We start from the raw sequence: 18489 nt of genomic DNA, 5'->3' as shown, positions 1-18489 counted from the left end.
TTTCGCTTCGAGCTGCTGAATCAGGACAACGCTGAGCGGTGCTCGAAGGTAAAAGGATGCAGGTGGTCGGGTTTTTTCACATCCATTTGGGAATCAGGAGGAATGAGGACGGTGAAGTTCTGGGAAAGTGTTTCAAATGTGTCGCATACTTTTAGGCTGCGCCTGAAAAAGATGCAAATTCAATTAATTAATTATTATTATTTAATCTTTATATAATAAGTACACATTAGCGAATTGCCAATGAACTCGATGATCAGAATCGAGGGCCGACAATCACGAGGATTAAGCGAACAACCGCAGCAGCTGCAACTGCCGCAACAGTGGCAAGTGCAACTGCAACTGCAACTGCGTGTGTGCTGCGGAAATGAAGTGCCGCCGAAATGATGCAGCGAGTGCACGCAGCAAACTGCTGCGTTAAATAAATAAAATTACGCGCAATTTGCGGCTTTTTTCGGATCGGCGGAGAGCGGAAATGCAGAACGGAAATTACATTACAGCTGCTGAGTGCGCACAAAGCCAGCGGTGCGTATAAGTAATGCGAGGCCAAGCAGCGATAACACCATAAAATTGTTTAATAAATTGTTAATACAGCATTGTAAATACGCCATTGATAAATCGACACATACCCCACTATCCACCACCCAGTCGCCCCACTCCAATCTAAATGGCAACCGTGCGAACCGCAGCAGTTGTTCCTGTTTATGACACTAATTTAATACGAAATCAAACAGTCATCGCCATCTCGATAAGACAGCCAGGCCGGCTGACTTTTATTAAAGGCAAATGTAAATAAAATCATAATGATATTTCGCCAGGTTCGCGGGCACCAGAGCGGCGATCCCGATTTCAGGCCACAACGAGGTGCATGCATTCATTAGCTTTATCAGCTCACTCAACATCAAATAAAATGTTCAATAATAGAAGTGGGCGGCAGTGGGTGGAGTGGGCGGTGTTGCGCCGAGTGCCCAACTGGATGATAATGACGGGATATCACATCAGGTTGAATCAATTGTCGCGTTGTTGGGTATTAACTTTCATTTTGTGACGATTTTCCTCTGACATCAATTGCTGTGAAAGCGGATTACTTGTCATAAAAATGTGCGCACAAAAAATGGGAAATTTATGTTAGCGCTGGAAAAACGCTCGGAAAAGGGCGGGGGGAACGGGGTGGATTTCCTCCGCTTTCAATTGGGTGCTAAATGTTTTTTGATACTATTATTAATGGACAGGTAGGACCATGAATGGTTGTCAAGTCGGCTGCGATGGAAATACTCTGCTCCAAACGGGCTAACTGATCAAATTGAATACCTTGTGAAATTATAAGGACATAGATTCATTAGTATTCTTACATATCCCATTTATTGTAAGCAAAGTATTGCACTTATATGATTTTTATATCTGCTATTTGGAGTATTATAAATTTTCAGTTGATATGATTTACAATTTCATTTAGTTTGGCACATTTAGTTGCCCTTTGTTAACGAATCAACATTGAATATAGATTTACGTGTTGGCTAGACATTGCATTAGCTTTTGAAAACATCGAATGTGAAAAGCATTTCCTTATTTGGCTCGATGGTGCACCAAGCCCACAGGTCGCCGCTTATTGGTTCAATATACCTGAAGGACACTTTTCCACATGGGAAAAATGAGAGGGCGCTGGCTGCTGGTGGTATGAATTCCTTAATGCATTTCCGTTGCGCAATTGAAGTCGGGCCCCAAAAGGACGGGGCAAGGACTCGGTCGGTGGCTAATGCACGGGCCACAGCCACAATAAATGTCAACTTGTCCTGCATGCAAGTGAAGTGTATCCTGCGAGGGGGATGGCGAGGTCCTTGCCGTAGAGAAGGGGCAAGAGGGGCGGGGGGATAAATCAACTTTGCTTGCGCATAAAATGTAATTTATAAAATGTAATATAATATCAACAGCACACAGAGAGCGGAGATTGCGGACTGGGCGAAGGTGGGTCCTGTTGGTGGGGTCAGCCCACAACAATGCCATAATGTCAACTGCCTTTTGTCCTTGCGGCTGATTCTGCTGGCGACCCGCTGCTGCCGAGTCGCCCGTCCTCCTTTCGCAGCCCAGGAGCATTTATTTTATTTCATTAAACGCAAGGACACTGCGCAAAATAACTCAGTCATTAGAAAATGTAACAAGCTGTGCTGAAAAGTTTAAAATATTTTATTAATTACAACTTTGTGTTCTAATTTGAATATAAGAACTTGTAGTATTACTTGTTATATATATATATTGCTATATTTTAATCTCTGTGCAGAGTCACGTTTGGTCTCATTTACTCTGCGCCTGAGAATCCTGCTCTCTCGCTTGCGCCGCAGGAGGTCCTTCGGCGCATCCTTGTGCCTTTTTATTTGAGGGTAATTGCAATGCTAGCTGGGCAATTTTAAATTTTATCATTGCGCCCGCATCTGTCGCTGACAGATTAGTTAGTTGTTCCTCTTATCCTTATGCTCCTCTGCCTTCGGATGGGTCCTTGTTTCTGCGCCGATCCTTTGTGTGCCTGCCATAATTTTGTCAAGCAATTACTCATTTACATAAATACGCATACGATGTGGTTCGAAAACATCAGATCAAATAACTCTTTAAGACCAAGTTCGTATTGCTTACAATATTATATCGATATATAATATATATATATATATCACAAGTGTTTGCTATTATTTACGAGCATGTGCAAGTAATATTTTCAATATGTTTGCCAAAGGATTTCGCTTGTGAGCTGAAAATGCAAATCCATTATGCCACAACGTCCTCGACTAATGCATTGGGCAAACTTTGAGCCAGGCTTTTCGCATTGTTTGCGCTGATTTCTAGCCATTGTTAAACGTATTAGGAATGTGTGTGTGCTGGCTCAATATAATAATGGCCCACGTCTGGCGGTCTAAAAGCATCTTGAAGTGGAAAATTGACTGAGAAAACAATATAATGTAACAATTTGCCCAATCTCACTGACCTTTTAAATGTTTTTAAATTTATTTAATAACGAAAACGTGAGATATTGCAGTTGCAACAGTGGCAAACACTGAATAAAAATATTCATCGAACTGCGAGGGGTAAGTACGCTTTTATTGAAAATCTCGAGGAAATTACAGTCATCATTGGGTAAGCCAAATCAAACATTTCCGGGATGGCACAGCAACTTCTATTTAGTTCGTCCTTTTTTCCTTTTTGCTGCTCTTGGTCCTTTGCCACTCGAATTCACTTGATTACAAAGTAATTTATTGGCAAAACGAAAAGTCACAGGAGCGGCAGCAGCAACAAGGAGCTGGATAAACAAGGATTTGTCTCAATGACAGACTCCCGAGACTCCGACTCCTGGCCACCCATCGCCGCCCCCTTTTAACCTATCCGCTGTGCATACGAAATGCGGCAAATCCCAAAAATCAACAAACAAATGAAAAGAAAATTCAATAAAATCCGAACCGAATCGCAGAGGGAACTTTTTCTCTCTTCGCATTTTTCGCTCTGTTTTGGAGGGGAAAAACTAATTACACAGAAAAGCTGGAAAAGCGTCTGCCGGTGGGCGTGTTGGGTTAGAAGGGCCACGCCCATGCTCTTCGCCATTAACTTTTCATTTCTTTCCATTGGCATTTTTCTGTCTTCACTTTTCGCACATTGCGTAAGGCGCATTTAATTACGTATGCCAGGCAGGAGTTAGGATCCTCAACCACTTACACACTTTACCCGCCAAGTACAGTGATTCCTACAGATAAACGATCCGGAACATAAATTTCAAGTAGAAATGTATCACTATGAAACAGAATCATGTTCTTATATTAAATGGAATATATCTTTAAGCGTATAAATTGCAGTCAGAAAGGAAATTGCATATTATAAATTATAGCATATTTCACTTATAACACCTAGCATGTTGAGCTGCACTGTAGCTAACCGAGCGCAAACAAAAATGCGAATAAAATTAATTATTTTGTCAGTTGATATGGCGAGTCTAACTGCTGTTAGCCCCTCCCCAAAACCTCTCCCCTCCTCCACTCTCTCTCACTCTCTCTCTCGCATCCTTGCAGGTCCTTTAGCTGGCTGCTGGTCTTGTGACACCCGCAAAGCCGCAGGACACGACGCGTCGGCCGCCCGCCACCTGCCGCACACAAAATTGGCATGTTGTGTCAATATGGATGGCAGACTCCGTGGCCTTTGGGGTTCGACTTAGCGACCAGCCGAGTCCGCCAACTGAAAACCCACCAAAAAAAAGGATGATGAATCCTGGTAGTCCTTTTTTTGGCTGCATGCCCGCGGTCATGTTATTTTTTGCAATTTGAACGTTGTTTGTGAATTCCAGGCTGGGCTAAGATTTTGGGGAGTGAGGAACAGATAAAATGACTGATGGAATCCTTAGACAACTTGTTAAATCATAGAGGGTATTTTTATTACTATTGCGATTGCACATAAACTGTGTTGATATTTGGACCTTTGAGAAGTAATAAATACTTACTTCAGCAGGTTAACATGATGTAAGCCGTATGTATCAAATTTACTATTAAGCACTTAGAAAAATGTTTTTTTTTAGGAATTTAAATATGTTTCTTCACAACTTTGGTAACAGTGCTGTAAAACGTAAATAAAATCCTAGCAACAAGCTGCCAGCAAACGCATAAATGCATGTATTAAAATATTTCAATAAGCCAATCGCATATGCAGTACATAGTTTTTGTCAATTTTTATTTACTCATCCTTTGAGCCCCGAATTGTTGGTATTTTGTGTTTTTTGTTAGCAGCTTAATGAACCTGTCCATGGCCGCCAAACGGCCAATAACAAAGTTAAAACAAACAGCATTCTCACCTCCCCTCGATTGGAAAACTGTCTACCCCCCAAAATTGAAAAAAATAACAAAAAGGGGGGATGGGGAGAGGGTATGTTCCAATCCAACCAACCACAGGTTTCCAAACAATTACAGGCAAATTGCGTTGAAATGAAATTTTCAACGTTTCGATTTTTGATTCTCGTTCTGGTGTCTCTTCCCTTTTATTAACGGCAACGGCTTTTTGCGGCTCAGACTCTCTGTTGAGTGGCCAAAAAAAAAAAAAATAAAATAAAAACGATGCAAAAAAATGTTCATTACAATTTCGTCATAAGGCAAAGGCCAAAAATGGGCGAATAAAAAAGGCAAAAGACAACGCACAAAAGTGTGGAACGCTAAATTGCGGCCCAGCTAAATGCAGAACAAAGAAAAAACAGCAACAACTGCAGTCAGACAAAGATTAAATGAACGTTAAACTGGCAACAGCGAAAAAACAAAGCCCAAAGGAGGCGCTTTTTTACCATGCGGTGAATGGAGACGAGGCCTCTGCAAAAAGCGGTGTGTACACACTCACACATGAGGCGGCCAGTGCTGCCAAAGTCAGATGCGATTCATATTTCAGGTTCCTTAAGATGCAAATGATTATATGGATTAACTGAAGTCTCACTTCGATTTAACAGCACATTGTACATAATTTGAAGCATTTTAACTCGTTTTCTATGTATAAAATATCTTGGTTTTTTATTTTAAGAAAAACTATGTTGTCTAGTGAAAGATGCACAACTAAAACTTTGGTTTTACTCTCAACCATTTTCCATTTAAAAATCTATGAACTTTAGGCCCACTATAAGTGTATCTAAATGTGGCATAATTTAGCTATATCATGGTTATAGCCAACTGATCAGTGCCATCTGCACATGGGCTAATCTCTGGGCGTTGATTTTTTGTTGCAGCTTTTAGACGCAAACGTTTATTGCATTTAGTTTTCATTTTGCTCGCTGCCGCCGAAGCTCAAAAAAGGAACTCAAACACAAAAACCTACCCAAACCAAATACAAATCCCCCAAAATGGAACCAAAAGGCAGTAAAAAAGCGAAAACCAAAAAAAAAAAGAAATTCGGCTAACGAGAAATTGCACTTGCCTGTTGGCCGTATAGGGGTTAAGGGGGCGTGGGAGTGGGCGGGACTTATTTGCACATGCTGGGCGAAATTTAAGCGCTTTTAAACACAATTGTTATAAATAAACAAAACAAAAAATCTAACAAATTTCATTTCTGCAACGTTTTTGTTTGAGTTAAAAATGTATGCAAGTTTTTGTACACACACACATATGAAGTCCTGCGTTTTTGCTCGTGAGTGTGTGTGTGTGCGGTTGGGCAAATAAGGAAATTTACAGCACTTATGCAAACTCACACAGACGCAGCTGCCCTCACACAGACACATGGCAATTGAATGCAATTTTGCATGAGATATTAAAAAATATTTTTTCGTCGCTTTTTGGGCTGCCAATTGTGTGTTACATTTCCGTGGGGCCGCGCAAATAGGCAAGGGGGCGTGGCAGGGCGGAAGGAGGTGCCATTGGCTGCACTTTTTATTTTATTACGCCTCCATTTGCGGCAGGGCCGAGCAACAATAACAAATGAAAACCGTTTTTAATGAAATTTTTGAACAAGTTTCCACCCACACCCACCATTTTGGCACTCATAACGCGAGTGGTGGAAAAGTAGGGGGTGCGGAAGGGGTGCACTGAAAAAAAACCATACAATGTAGATATGTTGTAATGTAAGGTTGCTGATGCTTGGAAATATGAAAGAAGCTAAATGAATATTTTTGTTTCCTTGGTTACAGAACACAAAAGTAAAGCATTTATTTTCAAAGAAAGATTAATGAAAGTGGTCATATTTTCTCCAAGTGTTGTGGGTGGGGGTCGTGAAGAGATTGCAATATGCAGATGCTCTGATGAGCCTTCATCAGCCTTTCATTTCCGACCATTCGAGGCTCAATTGTTCCTCATTTGCCAATCTAGCCATAAAACTGCTAAAAACTTCCTTCTTTTTCACACTCGAATGGAGGGAATGTTTTCAAGGGTTTTTCTTGGGCACACGTTGGCACAAAAGGTGTGTGATTACAATTGTTGTTTGCCCGACCGCCGCCCCCGGGCCACGCCCATGCGTCCACATATCAAGCGCCTTATTGTTGTCGCCCAAGAGATTCGGATACGAATTCGGATTGAGATTCAGATACAGTTTCCCATACAGAGCCACTTGGCAGTTGTCAGACTTTTGTCAGTCTATTTGTTTGTTTGGCTACAGTTTTGCATAGTGGCAAACACCCTCGCATATTCATACAGGGATATGTGAGCATTATCCTTTGTGTGTCCTCAGTGTCCTGGCCAAAACGGTAGCCACTCGCCCATTGTTCGCCCGACCAATTTTTATGTAATTCAAGTGCCCAACAATGCGACAGGTAATTTCAAATGAATTCCCTTTGGTCCTCTGATCTTCAGCTCTTCTGCTCCTCTGTCCACATGTGATTGCCCATCTCGTGATGAATGCATATGAATGTGCTGGGAGGTGGCCAAATCTTCACCTCAGAATAGAACAGAAGCCGAGCCGCATAATTATCGGGAATTCCTTTGGTCGGTTCCCAGTCGTTTGAAGTGAGCAGCGCAGCTCCTTAGCCGCTTATCTTGGCCAGAAATTTGCCAGAATCCTGTGCATATGTCCTTTTCATGTGTGCTTTAATTTGGCCAGAAAGAGTGTCAATTTACCACAAATACGGCATATGTAGACCAAATAGAGTGCCTTACTTGGAACTTACTTAGGGGTTATCAGCCGGGGATCTGGAGAAGTGTGCCAGGCGTAGCTGGGAAGTCTTCCGGTTTCGCTGAAAGTACGGCACAAATCCCGTCCTTTGCCTCGGGACCTAATAAACGTGGCCAATAATGTCGAGCGCAAAAATGCCGGGATATAGAACTTAACTGCAGATATTTATATATGCGGTTTGAGTCGCCCCAAGTGCCCCAATTCGCCCCCTCCTGCAATATTAGATTATGAAACCAAATGTCAAACAAGCCTTGGCCCGTCTCCTTTCGCAGTTGTTTGATTACGTCCACAAACAGTCAAGGATATTGGATAATTCAAGCCACTACGTTGGATGGGGCTGTGTCTGTGCTGCACCCAAATGTATCCGTATCCGTAGCGCCTCGTATCTGTATCTGTATCTTTGCCTGTGTGTGTGAGTTGGCTGAATTGCGGTTGCTAGCCAACCTCAGCAGTTGCTCATTTGCCGCCGCATATTAAATTTTCCCAGGCAGCAACGGCGCGCTTCAAACTATTGCAAACTATCTGCAGCCGGAGGAGTTGGGAAAACTGCCAGCCCCGGATGGAAATGTATCAAATTGATTAAGGACATTTAAATAATACACAGTTGTTTCAGTTTTTGGTTTATGAATGGCAACAAATATATTATCAAATGATCATCAAGTATCAAAAGTACAGTATCGAGATGATGCTGGTTTATAATTAGCATACTAAGCTAATAATAAGGCTAATTGAAATTCGGAAATCCTTTGTGGTACTTAACTATGCAGACTCGAATCCCCATTCCTTGCTAATTGCAAAAGTCAATCGTTTTTCCGCCCCCTCGCAGCCGCTCAGAATGTTGTCAGTGGCAGGTATAACCTGCCCCCCCCCCCCCCCTCTTGGTGGCAAGTTAAAACTCAAAATTAAATATCCCAGCTAAAAGAAAAGCTATCAGTTCACCACTAACCCTATGTTCATCCTTAACCCCAACCGTCGAACCGCCCAAACCTCCAGCCTCCAGGACATCATCTTCCATTTTCGCCGTGCCCCCGGGGAATGGAAAGAATATCCGGTAGACAATGGCAGGCAGACTGTAAGTAGACGAAAACTTTTTAGTTGGATTATGTGAAGGGTAAGAATGAACGCACACACACACAGATGCCCCATACCCATTCAGCTACTTTGCACCCACACAACGAGCGAAATTCATTTTATTACTTTGATATATTAGATTTAATGGTTAAGAAAAATGTTGCCAACAGCATCTACCCCCTTGTAACCCCACCCCCACGCTCCACGCCTCCCCCTGTCTCTATTGTGAAAAGTGGGTGTTTGTGGGTTGTTGTCGTCGTCGCAGTTAACCTTATTAAAAGGTGAACACAGTCATGGCACCAGAGAGAATTGCCACAATGTGTTTACACGCAGCTGCTGCCGAGGGGGCGGAGTGGGCGAAGTGGGTGGCATGGGTGTGGTGGGTGGCTAGATGGGCTGCTGGCGGAGGGGGTAACACGATAATGACCTCGTTGGCTTCAGTTCCCTGAGTGTGAGTGAAATGCCGGGACATCCAATGAGCTTTCACCAGCGTTGCGCATGTCCCGAGAGAATCTCTCGACCAGAGAGGATTCTGCGAGAGGACTCGCAGCTAGAGGATATCTTGTGACCCCCACTCCGGCCCCCAATTGATGTGCTAATTTAGAAATTACAATGAAGTGCAGTCTTCAATGAGTTTGAGTTTGAGTTTGGTTTTGATTCAATTTGTCATTTCACACTTGGCCTAAATGGCTTTCGGTTGCAAGGGTAGGGGGGGTTGTAAGAATGGCTCCTACAGTTAAATTAATTGAAAGTGTTGAAGAGCACAGACAAGTTGGGCTTGGATGGGAGAAAAAGGTCTTGCAAAGCGACAATATTGATTCGCAGTTACTTACACTCAGGCGCATCAAATTCATAATGTGCTATTGTTGAGTAAGGCGATTTGAATTATAAAAATTTTATACACAAGATTTTCCAAGACTATTTAGCCCTTCTCAATCACCCATCAAAATAGAAGCGATTTGATAAGAGATTAAGAGATTACCTAACGAATTACAGCTACTTAAGACCTAATTCCTCGTATCTTCAATCCAAAATGGGCAATCAGATTGCCCTTGGATAAAAAAGGGCATGTCCTGGGCTGGATTGAGGATCGGCAATTAGCGAGGAAGCAGCCTTTTTTCTCTGGTTAGCAGTCCTAATGAGCCGGCGATTACGACTAAGTGCCCTGATGATGCTGCATAAATGTTGATGGCCGGCGAGCACTATGCATTCCACATTAGATTAGAGATTTCGAGGCTGTAAGATCTGGGCAGGTAGGCTATCCTAAGTCCCGAGAGCTGCCCTCTGCAGCTCTAAATTAAACGAACATGCAATCGGATTGCTGAATGAAATCTGCATAGGGAATGCGTCCTATGAAAATATGATTAAGCGCCTCGGCAGACTAACCCTAATCCTGCGTCCTGTGTCCTGCGTCCTGTTGAGTCCAGTGTCCTGTGGCGTCATGCATCTGGCACATTAATGAGTCCGGTCAACGCTTTGTCCCGCTTACTTGTTCACAGTTTTTCGCGGAAATTACGTGTGCACTTTTCACGATTTTACCGGCTGAAGGTGCCGCGATCCTTGGCTATGTTTGGGTTCGGGGCACAAAGGAATTGTGTAAGTTTCGACAAATTAGACACCATAAATCCCGGTTCCTGCTTTGTTATCATTGTAGCCGGCGTTTTAGCACACCATGTATCCTTCGGGCATTAGATGGTTTTTTCGGGAACCACTTTTGGCCATTTTTGGCATCCTTTTGTGTTATGCAACCTGTGAGTGGACCAGGCTTCTGGGCTAAATCTTGGATAGAGAGCCCTGTCTAAACTGAAGCTCAACGCAAATCCCAGATCTAAGTGGGTGATTTAAACAAGGCTGAGCTATTTTCGGTCATTTAATCGTAGCAAAACCAGGGCTTACGCATTTATAGATCCTTTTTCGTTGGTGATGCTTAAAATATTACATTTTTATTATTAAAAGAAAGCATACAGAATATAGAAGATTGGTGGTGCAACCTTATACTATTCAAATGAATATAATAATATATTTTATTTTTCAATTCCTGAAATAACATACAATATGCCACAAATTAATATATTTTAGGGGCTTAATTATATATCATAGGTAAATATCATACATTTATTTCAATTTCTTAAGTAACAAGCAATTTAATAAGTATTTAATATTTGAAACTATAAACATTTAAATAAATATTAATTAAAATGATTTAAATACTCATTAGCAAAATCAGTTCCGCACTGTACCTGTTCTCCTTATAACGAAATTCAATATGGTCGAGATCCTCCGAGACGAGATCTGTTTAATCAATGAACTTAGGGTTCGATCCTGCCACAACTCATTGCTAAGTAAAGGGATTCATTGATCGTTTGGCTTGTTCAATGAAACCAAGGGCTCATTCTCAAGATCACGGGGATCCTGGCTATAAATCTATCTCCGAAATGGAAGCGGAACTAATAAAAGAGGACCTGGCAAATGGCCGACTTGATTCAGGTACCAGTTTGGCAATCCCGTGAGTGGTTCAACCTGTTTTGTGATTTGCGGATGAGCCGGGAAACGGGAGGGAGAGGAAACTACTGAGAGAGAGAGTGAGATATATATAAAGGGAGAGGGGGAGGGTGAAATAGTTTTTAACAAGCGAAATTTGTGAAATAAACACAATTAATGAGCAAACCATGTTAGTTACAACTACCGAAAGAGATTGCATGGAAGGGGTAGAAAAGAGAAAGGTGTCAAGGGAAAGTACCAGAGAGATTTGAAAAGAGAGAGAGAGAGAGGAGGAGGCCAACACCCCTAAGCCAAAACCAAAAGCTACCTGCAACCCAAACTCACACACACCGAGCAAAGCCAACCCAACACCAACACACAGATACACGGCACTGAGATACTGAGATACTGGGGGAAACTACCCCTACAGCAGGAGAGAGAGGGAGCGAGAGTGCGCGAGCGAAAGAGACGGCTGGCATGGCAGGACATGGGCGAAAGCGAAGGATTGGGAACTGCGATTCGGATTCGGATTCGAGAGCGAGCGAGCGAGCCTCGCCCATTTCACTTGCAAGCGGAAAACAGGCAACGTATTTAAACCTACGGGCCGCAGGAATCGCACTCAGTCGGTGGTTGTTGATCGTCACGAGCACTACTCACTCGCAGTTATTCACTCGATTCAGCTCATTGCAGTTCGTCGCATTGGCTGTGAATTCCGTATCGAAATCAAATCGTTTAATCAACTAATTTACCCGATAATAGCAATTAATTAAGCTAATTTTCAAAGCGTGCTCATCAAATATTGTGACAGTAAACAAAAGTTGCCAAACCGAAAATCTGAAAAATCGCTAACAAAATAAGAAAACCAGTGTAGTAAACCATCAGAAATACGCACGGATCGCGAGCAGCTCTCCCGGTGGAGCTATGATGACCACGACGACCTCGCAGCACCACCAGCACCATCCAATCATGCCGCCAGCCATGCGCCCCGCCCCCGTTCAGGAGAGTCCTGTCTCACGCCCCCGCGCCGTCTACAGCATCGATCAGATCCTGGGCAATCAGCACCAGATCAAGCGCAGTGGTGAGTTTAAGTGTAACAAATATGAATTGGAGATAACTTACTAGTTAGTAAAAGAAAGGGGATCCTTTTTACGAAAATCATCGGTTGCCGTCGGCGATCTGATATAGTTTTCTAAGAACATCAAATTTAAACTTGAAAGGATATATAACCAAGATACAATGATTGCATTTTCTCAGAGAATCTTAATAAATTCTTTAGCTTAGCGAAAATCATAGAATTACGTTCTTCATTTAGAGAATCTAATATCAAAGTTAATTTGTGAATAAATCTGTGCGTAACTGGGCGGATTGAAAATTGTAAATTTAAATGTATAATTTGAATAGATTACGACCCATTTAGTCAGTCTAGCTTGTTAATTACAGCTTTGAAATATTTCTCCCACACATCTTAAACATAATAAAAACATCCTGAACGCGGTACAACTTACCACCAACTGGGCAAAATATCACATTAGACTTCATGCACAGCCAATGAGCTCCCCCCAATTTGGTGCTCCAAAATCCAAACCGTACTCCTCCTCCACTGACCACATCAAATAGATGCTTTCGCAATGGAGCCGGGGCAGTGGAGAGGCAGATTGACATTGCCATCCATATCATATGCAAATTGCTCCCAAGGGACATTTTATCATAGTTGGGAAAGGTGAGTGAGGGCAGTTCAAAACTTTCCGGCAAACACCGACCTCGAACTCCACCCAGAGAGCAAAAAGAAAACATATCATGACAATGGGAGGTGTTCGGCATGTAGGAACTCTTGTTGTGGGCGTGGCCAAGCTGCAGGAGGCAGTTCGCCCAAGGATCTGCTCGAGAAAAAAAAACACTGTATCAAAACATATCTGGCCGGATATATCGCATGTAGAGCGGGAACGAGAATTGCGTCATTAGACCCGTAATTAGATTGAAGTCCTCGGGAGAGGTGGAGGCTGGAAATTGCCTGGCAGGATTCAGTGGAATCACGGCACCCATTGGTCCAGGTTGCAATTTGGCGACAACGAGCGGCGTGCGCACCGCAGGACACTGCATCCTGTGAGCCTCGTAATTTGATGCTCGCTGGAAATTACCTTCTTGCCACAAGGGGCTGCGTAAATGTTACGAAATACGATAAGGATACAAGCAGGACACGGGCGTCCTGCTGAGCGGGGACGTGTCCTGGTGCCATTGTGAATCCGATTAATTTGAGGTTCATTAAAGTTTGATTACACGTTTTGCCTTGGCTCGAAAAGAAACCGTTTTGGGTACTCACCAAATCGTTTCGTGTGAAAGGATATTTATATGCCTGGTACCGTGGGGTTGGGGTTAAAACTTATTCCGGCTTTATATTTATTTGTTATTGATTGCCAAATCAATTTGCGTAGCTTTCGAGCACTTGAAGGATTTGAATTTTGTTCGAGACTGAGACCATGCAAAAAAGGGGGTTAAAATTCAGGATATAACTACTTCAGCCACAATTGAATGAACTTCAATTTCTGCAGCTGCCGCTTGGCTTTCGATTTTGAAAGTCAAACGCGAAACTTTTTATTTCCCCACACACTCGAGTTCAATTCGAAATTGTTTAACTTTATTTCCCTGCCACTTTTTTCGCAGATACACCCAGCGAAGTGCTGATTACGCATCCCCACCACGGCCATACGCATCACATCCATCATTTGCACAGCAGCAACAGCAACAGCAACGGCAGCAATCACTTGTCGCATCAGCAGCAGCAGCACTCGCAGCAGCAACACCATTCGCAGCAGCAGCAACAATTGCAGGTTCAGGCCAAACGAGAGGACTCCCCAACGAATACGGACGGCGGCCTGGACGTGGATAACGACGACGAGCTGTCCTCCAGTCTGAACAATGGCCATGATCTCAGCGATATGGAGAGGCCGCGTAAAGTTCGAAGGTGAGTGCAGCGACAATCCGCTTAGCAGATCAAATCGTATTTACCCATTGTCGGGCTATTAAAAAACATGCCAACAAAGAGAGGGGGCAAACTCTTATCCGACGTATCTAACGTGCCGCCCTTGCCTTTCCGCCGATTTTTCACAGATCTCGCACAACATTTACAACATTTCAATTGCATCAGCTGGAGCGAGCCTTCGAGAAGACCCAGTATCCCGATGTTTTCACAAGGGAGGATCTGGCCATGCGATTGGATTTGAGCGAAGCACGCGTGCAGGTAATTGAAATTGGTTTTCGATTCGCGCAATTATTTTCGAATTAAGTTGCAGTTCAACTCGCTCAAATGTATCTGTATTTCCATCTAACGGATACTGGCAGCTTTAGCGCTGCGTTTAAATATTGCCATCGCAGCGTCCGCTAATAAGCGAATAAGCCACTTTCAGAGTCTGGGAACTTGAATGGCCAGATAAGAACTGGCGAAACAATCGCCGAACCCAATTTGTAAATGGTCTTTGAAACACTTAAGCCCCACTTTGTATACAAACACGCTTAGTTCGTTAGTCGGAGGAGGGTTGAATACGGGTGAATACGCGTCCTTTTTCTCTATAGGGGTTGGCACCAAGGACATTAGATATTGTGATTTTCCAAATGATTAAATCGTCCGCGCTCACATAAACAATTAAAGTGGCTTTGGGTGCTGGCTGGCGGCAGGACACGCGGCCAAATACACCCGACTACACATGTAATTAGGGTGTCCTTTCGCTCCGAATCGCATACGATTTGATTTGAGTTGTGAAACGCTTTCAAACACTTCACATTTGATTGAGCGATTCGCTCAATTTCAATGCTGTTTGTTGACAGGGAATAAAAAAGCAGGGAAAAGTATCGCCTGGCAAAAAAAAAAATGAAAAAAAGAAGTGAAGTGAAGAGAATGTGAAACAACTTGACCTAAGCACTCAAATAGGGATTACCCGCTTCGAATACAAATTGTCCGTTTCACGGTCGTCATCCGCATGCTCACATCCGCACATCCGCATATCCGCATCCTCATCCTGCGCGTCCTTGCACTCATTCGTATCTGTTAGCAGATTAACTGTAATTGGTCATTGATTCGCATATGCACAGCGTTTCGGGTACTTGAATAGTAACCGACTTAGAGCTGCCCGATTTCAATACGTGTTTTTTATTTTTTTTTTGCTGAGCTGCTGATAGATACAAAAGTATCCAAAGCGTAATCCCCGCTTGTTTTGGGGTTGGTAAGTGAGCAATTATTTTCGGATTTGCATGCTCGTTGTGTGGGGCATTTGGAAAAAAAGGAGTAACCAGCGACTTATCTCCGGGTTAAGTCAAATTTTTATTGGCGAGTTGGGGTATCGCGAAAAAATATTGAAAGCGAATTTGTATCAATCTGGAAATTGTTGAATCAAAGCGTTTTTAAGCGCTTTATGCAATCCCGCTTTTAATCAGAATATATATAAATATTCCAAAATAAGGAAGCGGCATCTTCTCACACAATTTTTTAAAATACATATTTTTTTGAGTTCGCAAACCACCTCTTCCAGTTTTTGCGACAGTTTCTTCTCTCGTTTTGATCGCACATGTGTGATAAATGCTGAACGGATATCCGCAATTCAACTTTTACTGCCTGGCTGCTCTGGCACAGTGGTTTAAGTTGTTGCCATAATAACTGCTGCCAACTGACAATTAAAAAGCCCACAAAATCGCACACACACACAGCACTTATGTGAAGGGGTTGGGGGTGGTGGGTGGCGTTTTCCCAGCAGAGACACACACAGGACACAGGACAATAATTGGCAGCAATTATAGCAAGGAAATCGTTGCTAATTTACTACTCGCTCAACTGCACACATTGTTGCAGATCCTGGGTGGCTGAAGAAGGGGGATACATCTAAATACAGGGTGTCTATAATTGCAGAGCCTTCTCTATTGTCTCGAATTCATCACCGAACACAGACAGTTGTCAAGTGATTTCAATTTACAAACAATTAATTTTGCCATCAAAAACGAGAGCCTCGGCTCGCACTGAAAATTCGTCGCCCCCAAAGGCGGAAATGTATGTGCAGCCAACGCCTATTTTGTGGATGGCCTAGGGGGCAAATTTGCATAGGGGTGAATTTGGGTGGCTGCGAGTTTGGTCCACCCCAAACCCAAGCAAGTGTCGAAAAATGCATAAGACACCCTTTTGTCCGACGAGTGAGACAGACAGTGACGACAGACAGAGAGCGTTGCAAATCAGAGCAGAACACTTCCGATTGGATGCCATTGTATTTGACCTACCCCTCCACAACGCCCAAGTCCTTTGGCTCAGACACTCGAGGCTGGAGGAGGCAGAAGGAGCCATCCAAGCACCAAGTGCTTCCAACTTTGCGAGCCCACAGATTGATAGATTGGGAAATTGTTCAGTTTTTGGTCAAAGTCAAAGCAATTACAAGTCGCTTGACAAGGCGCTAGTTTAGTGGAACTAATCAAGTTTAGATCGAGGGATACCCTTTAGAAAAGTATGCTGGTTATTGAAATGTATAAGTCAGAAAGAGGCATATCCTCTCTTAGATAGATGCTATATCAGATAATTTTATGTTTTTTATTACCCCTTAGCTTATAATACCCTTAAATCCGAGGGCACTCAAATTTGCATACTCCATCTCTAAACTCCCTTCTTTTCCGTGCACTTGCAGGTGTGGTTCCAGAACCGTCGGGCTAAATGGCGCAAACGTGAGAAGTTTATGAATCAGGACAAGGCCGGTTACCTTCTGCCCGAACAAGGTGAGTTAACCACCCCCATCTCACGAATCCACCCCATCAAGTCCCAGCCATCACCCACCCAACCAGCGATACGCATTTGATTTGTCCGCAAATTGCCAAATTACGTGTGCGACATAATTAGGAATTATGTCGCTTGTGTCGCTTGTGTCACCACCATGACCACCGCCACCACCCGCTCTCTGACTTTCGACTAACGAAATCGCCCTTTTGCCTTCCGCTTGCAGGTCTGCCGGAGTTTCCGCTGGGCATTCCCCTGCCGCCACATGGACTTCCGGGTCATCCGGGCTCGATGCAGTCGGAGTTCTGGCCCCCGCACTTTGCCCTCCACCAGCACTTCAATCCCGCTGCAGCCGCTGCCGCCGGCTTGCTGCCCCAGCACCTGATGGCGCCCCACTACAAGCTGCCCAACTTCCACACCCTGCTCTCCCAGTACATGGGTCTGAGCAATCTGAACGGGATCTTTGGCGCGGGAGCAGCTGCAGCGGCGGCGGCAGCCTCGGCCGGCTACCCGCAGAATCTATCGCTGCACGCTGGTCTCTCTGCAATGAGCCAGGTGAGCCCGCCGTGCAGCAACAGCAGTCCGCGCGAGAGTCCCAAGCTAGTGCCTCATCCCACGCCGCCCCATGCCACGCCCCCAGAGGGCGGCAGCGGAGGCAGTGGACTGCTCACGGGCGGACTGATCTCGACGGCCGCCCAATCGCCTAGCAGCGCGGCAGGAGCCAGCAGCAACGCCTCCACTCCCGTCTCCGTGGTCACCAAGGGCGAGGACTGAACGCTGTTCCGTGATATTTGGATTCGTTATGTACATATATAGATACACGCATACTTGTAGATATCTAGTTTTATTCATGGTCACATAGCCCACGCACTGTAAGATATTTGCAGCTTTGTCTATTGCCAAAGTTAACGTAGTCGTAATGCCTAAAGAATTATCTATCTGTAAGCGATCTTCGAGCGAACATATTGGTAGTCTATCCACTAAGTCTAAACTGTCGAGAAATAAACGATATGAAAAGATACCTGTTGCGTTTTATGGCTGGGTTAAATATATGCTAAAAAGTAAGATAGATTGTTGATAAATTCTATTCCAAAATAAACGATAGAAAAGTCGTATGATTAAAGAAATGAATTATTTCATTATAAAGATCTTACATCAAGTGATCTTAAGTTATCAAATAAATCTAGGATCTAGGATGTGTCGCTTCTTTTGTACATTCCATGTAAACAGGTCTTTGAAAAGTGCGATTTCTCATCTTTGCTTCCCATATTTGATTTTCAATGCCAATATTAATCTCTCAGTTAACTTCCGTTAACGGAAAGGACTTTTATAATTTTCCACAACATACACCGCTCTCCCCGCCGCGCGGCAAATTAATCGCAAAAAGTTTTTATCTTAAGTAGGGCTTATGACCCTACAAAGACCCATTATAAATCGCTCAAATGCTACAATTGATTGTGTACAAAACTCGACTCGACCTTTCCTTTTTGCCAGAGTCAAATGAAAGCGATCTTGGGCCGAATGTCGGATCTATTCGACGACCTACCCCGACAAATGGAAGAAGGGGCCAGAGTTCAAATCGTATAATAATCTCG

At 43.6% G+C, this 18489-nt stretch overlaps 1 protein-coding gene across 1 annotated transcript; it reads left to right on the top strand.

Annotated features, from left to right (window-relative positions):
* Positions 1-11763: 11763 nt before the first annotated feature.
* Positions 11764-17915, top strand: LOC6615272 (homeobox protein orthopedia). Its single transcript, XM_002039640.2, has 5 exons — positions 11764-12229; positions 13813-14113; positions 14260-14389; positions 16809-16896; positions 17121-17915. Exons 1-5 carry the CDS (start codon positions 12073-12075, stop codon positions 17666-17668), a joined length of 1224 nt encoding a protein of 407 aa, XP_002039676.1. The 5' UTR covers positions 11764-12072; the 3' UTR covers positions 17669-17915.
* The last annotated feature ends 574 nt before the right edge of the window (positions 17916-18489 follow it).

Source organism: Drosophila sechellia, chromosome 2R (genome assembly GCF_004382195.2).
Source record: "Drosophila sechellia strain sech25 chromosome 2R, ASM438219v1, whole genome shotgun sequence".
NCBI classification, from domain to species: Eukaryota; Metazoa; Arthropoda; class Insecta; order Diptera; family Drosophilidae; genus Drosophila; species Drosophila sechellia.
This window is presented reverse-complemented; position numbering and strand designations above follow the sequence as displayed.

Bases quoted from the DNA above. Each gene is read 5' to 3' on its own strand.
- LOC6615272 (XM_002039640.2), top strand. From the start codon at position 12,073: ATGATGACCACGACGACCTCGCAGCACCACCAGCACCATCCAATCATG. The intron at 12,230-13,812 runs GTGAGTTTAAGT...CTTTTTTCGCAG, and splicing joins GCACCAGATCAAGCGCAGTG to ATACACCCAGCGAAGTGCTG. The intron at 14,390-16,808 runs GTAATTGAAATT...GTGCACTTGCAG, and splicing joins TGAGCGAAGCACGCGTGCAG to GTGTGGTTCCAGAACCGTCG.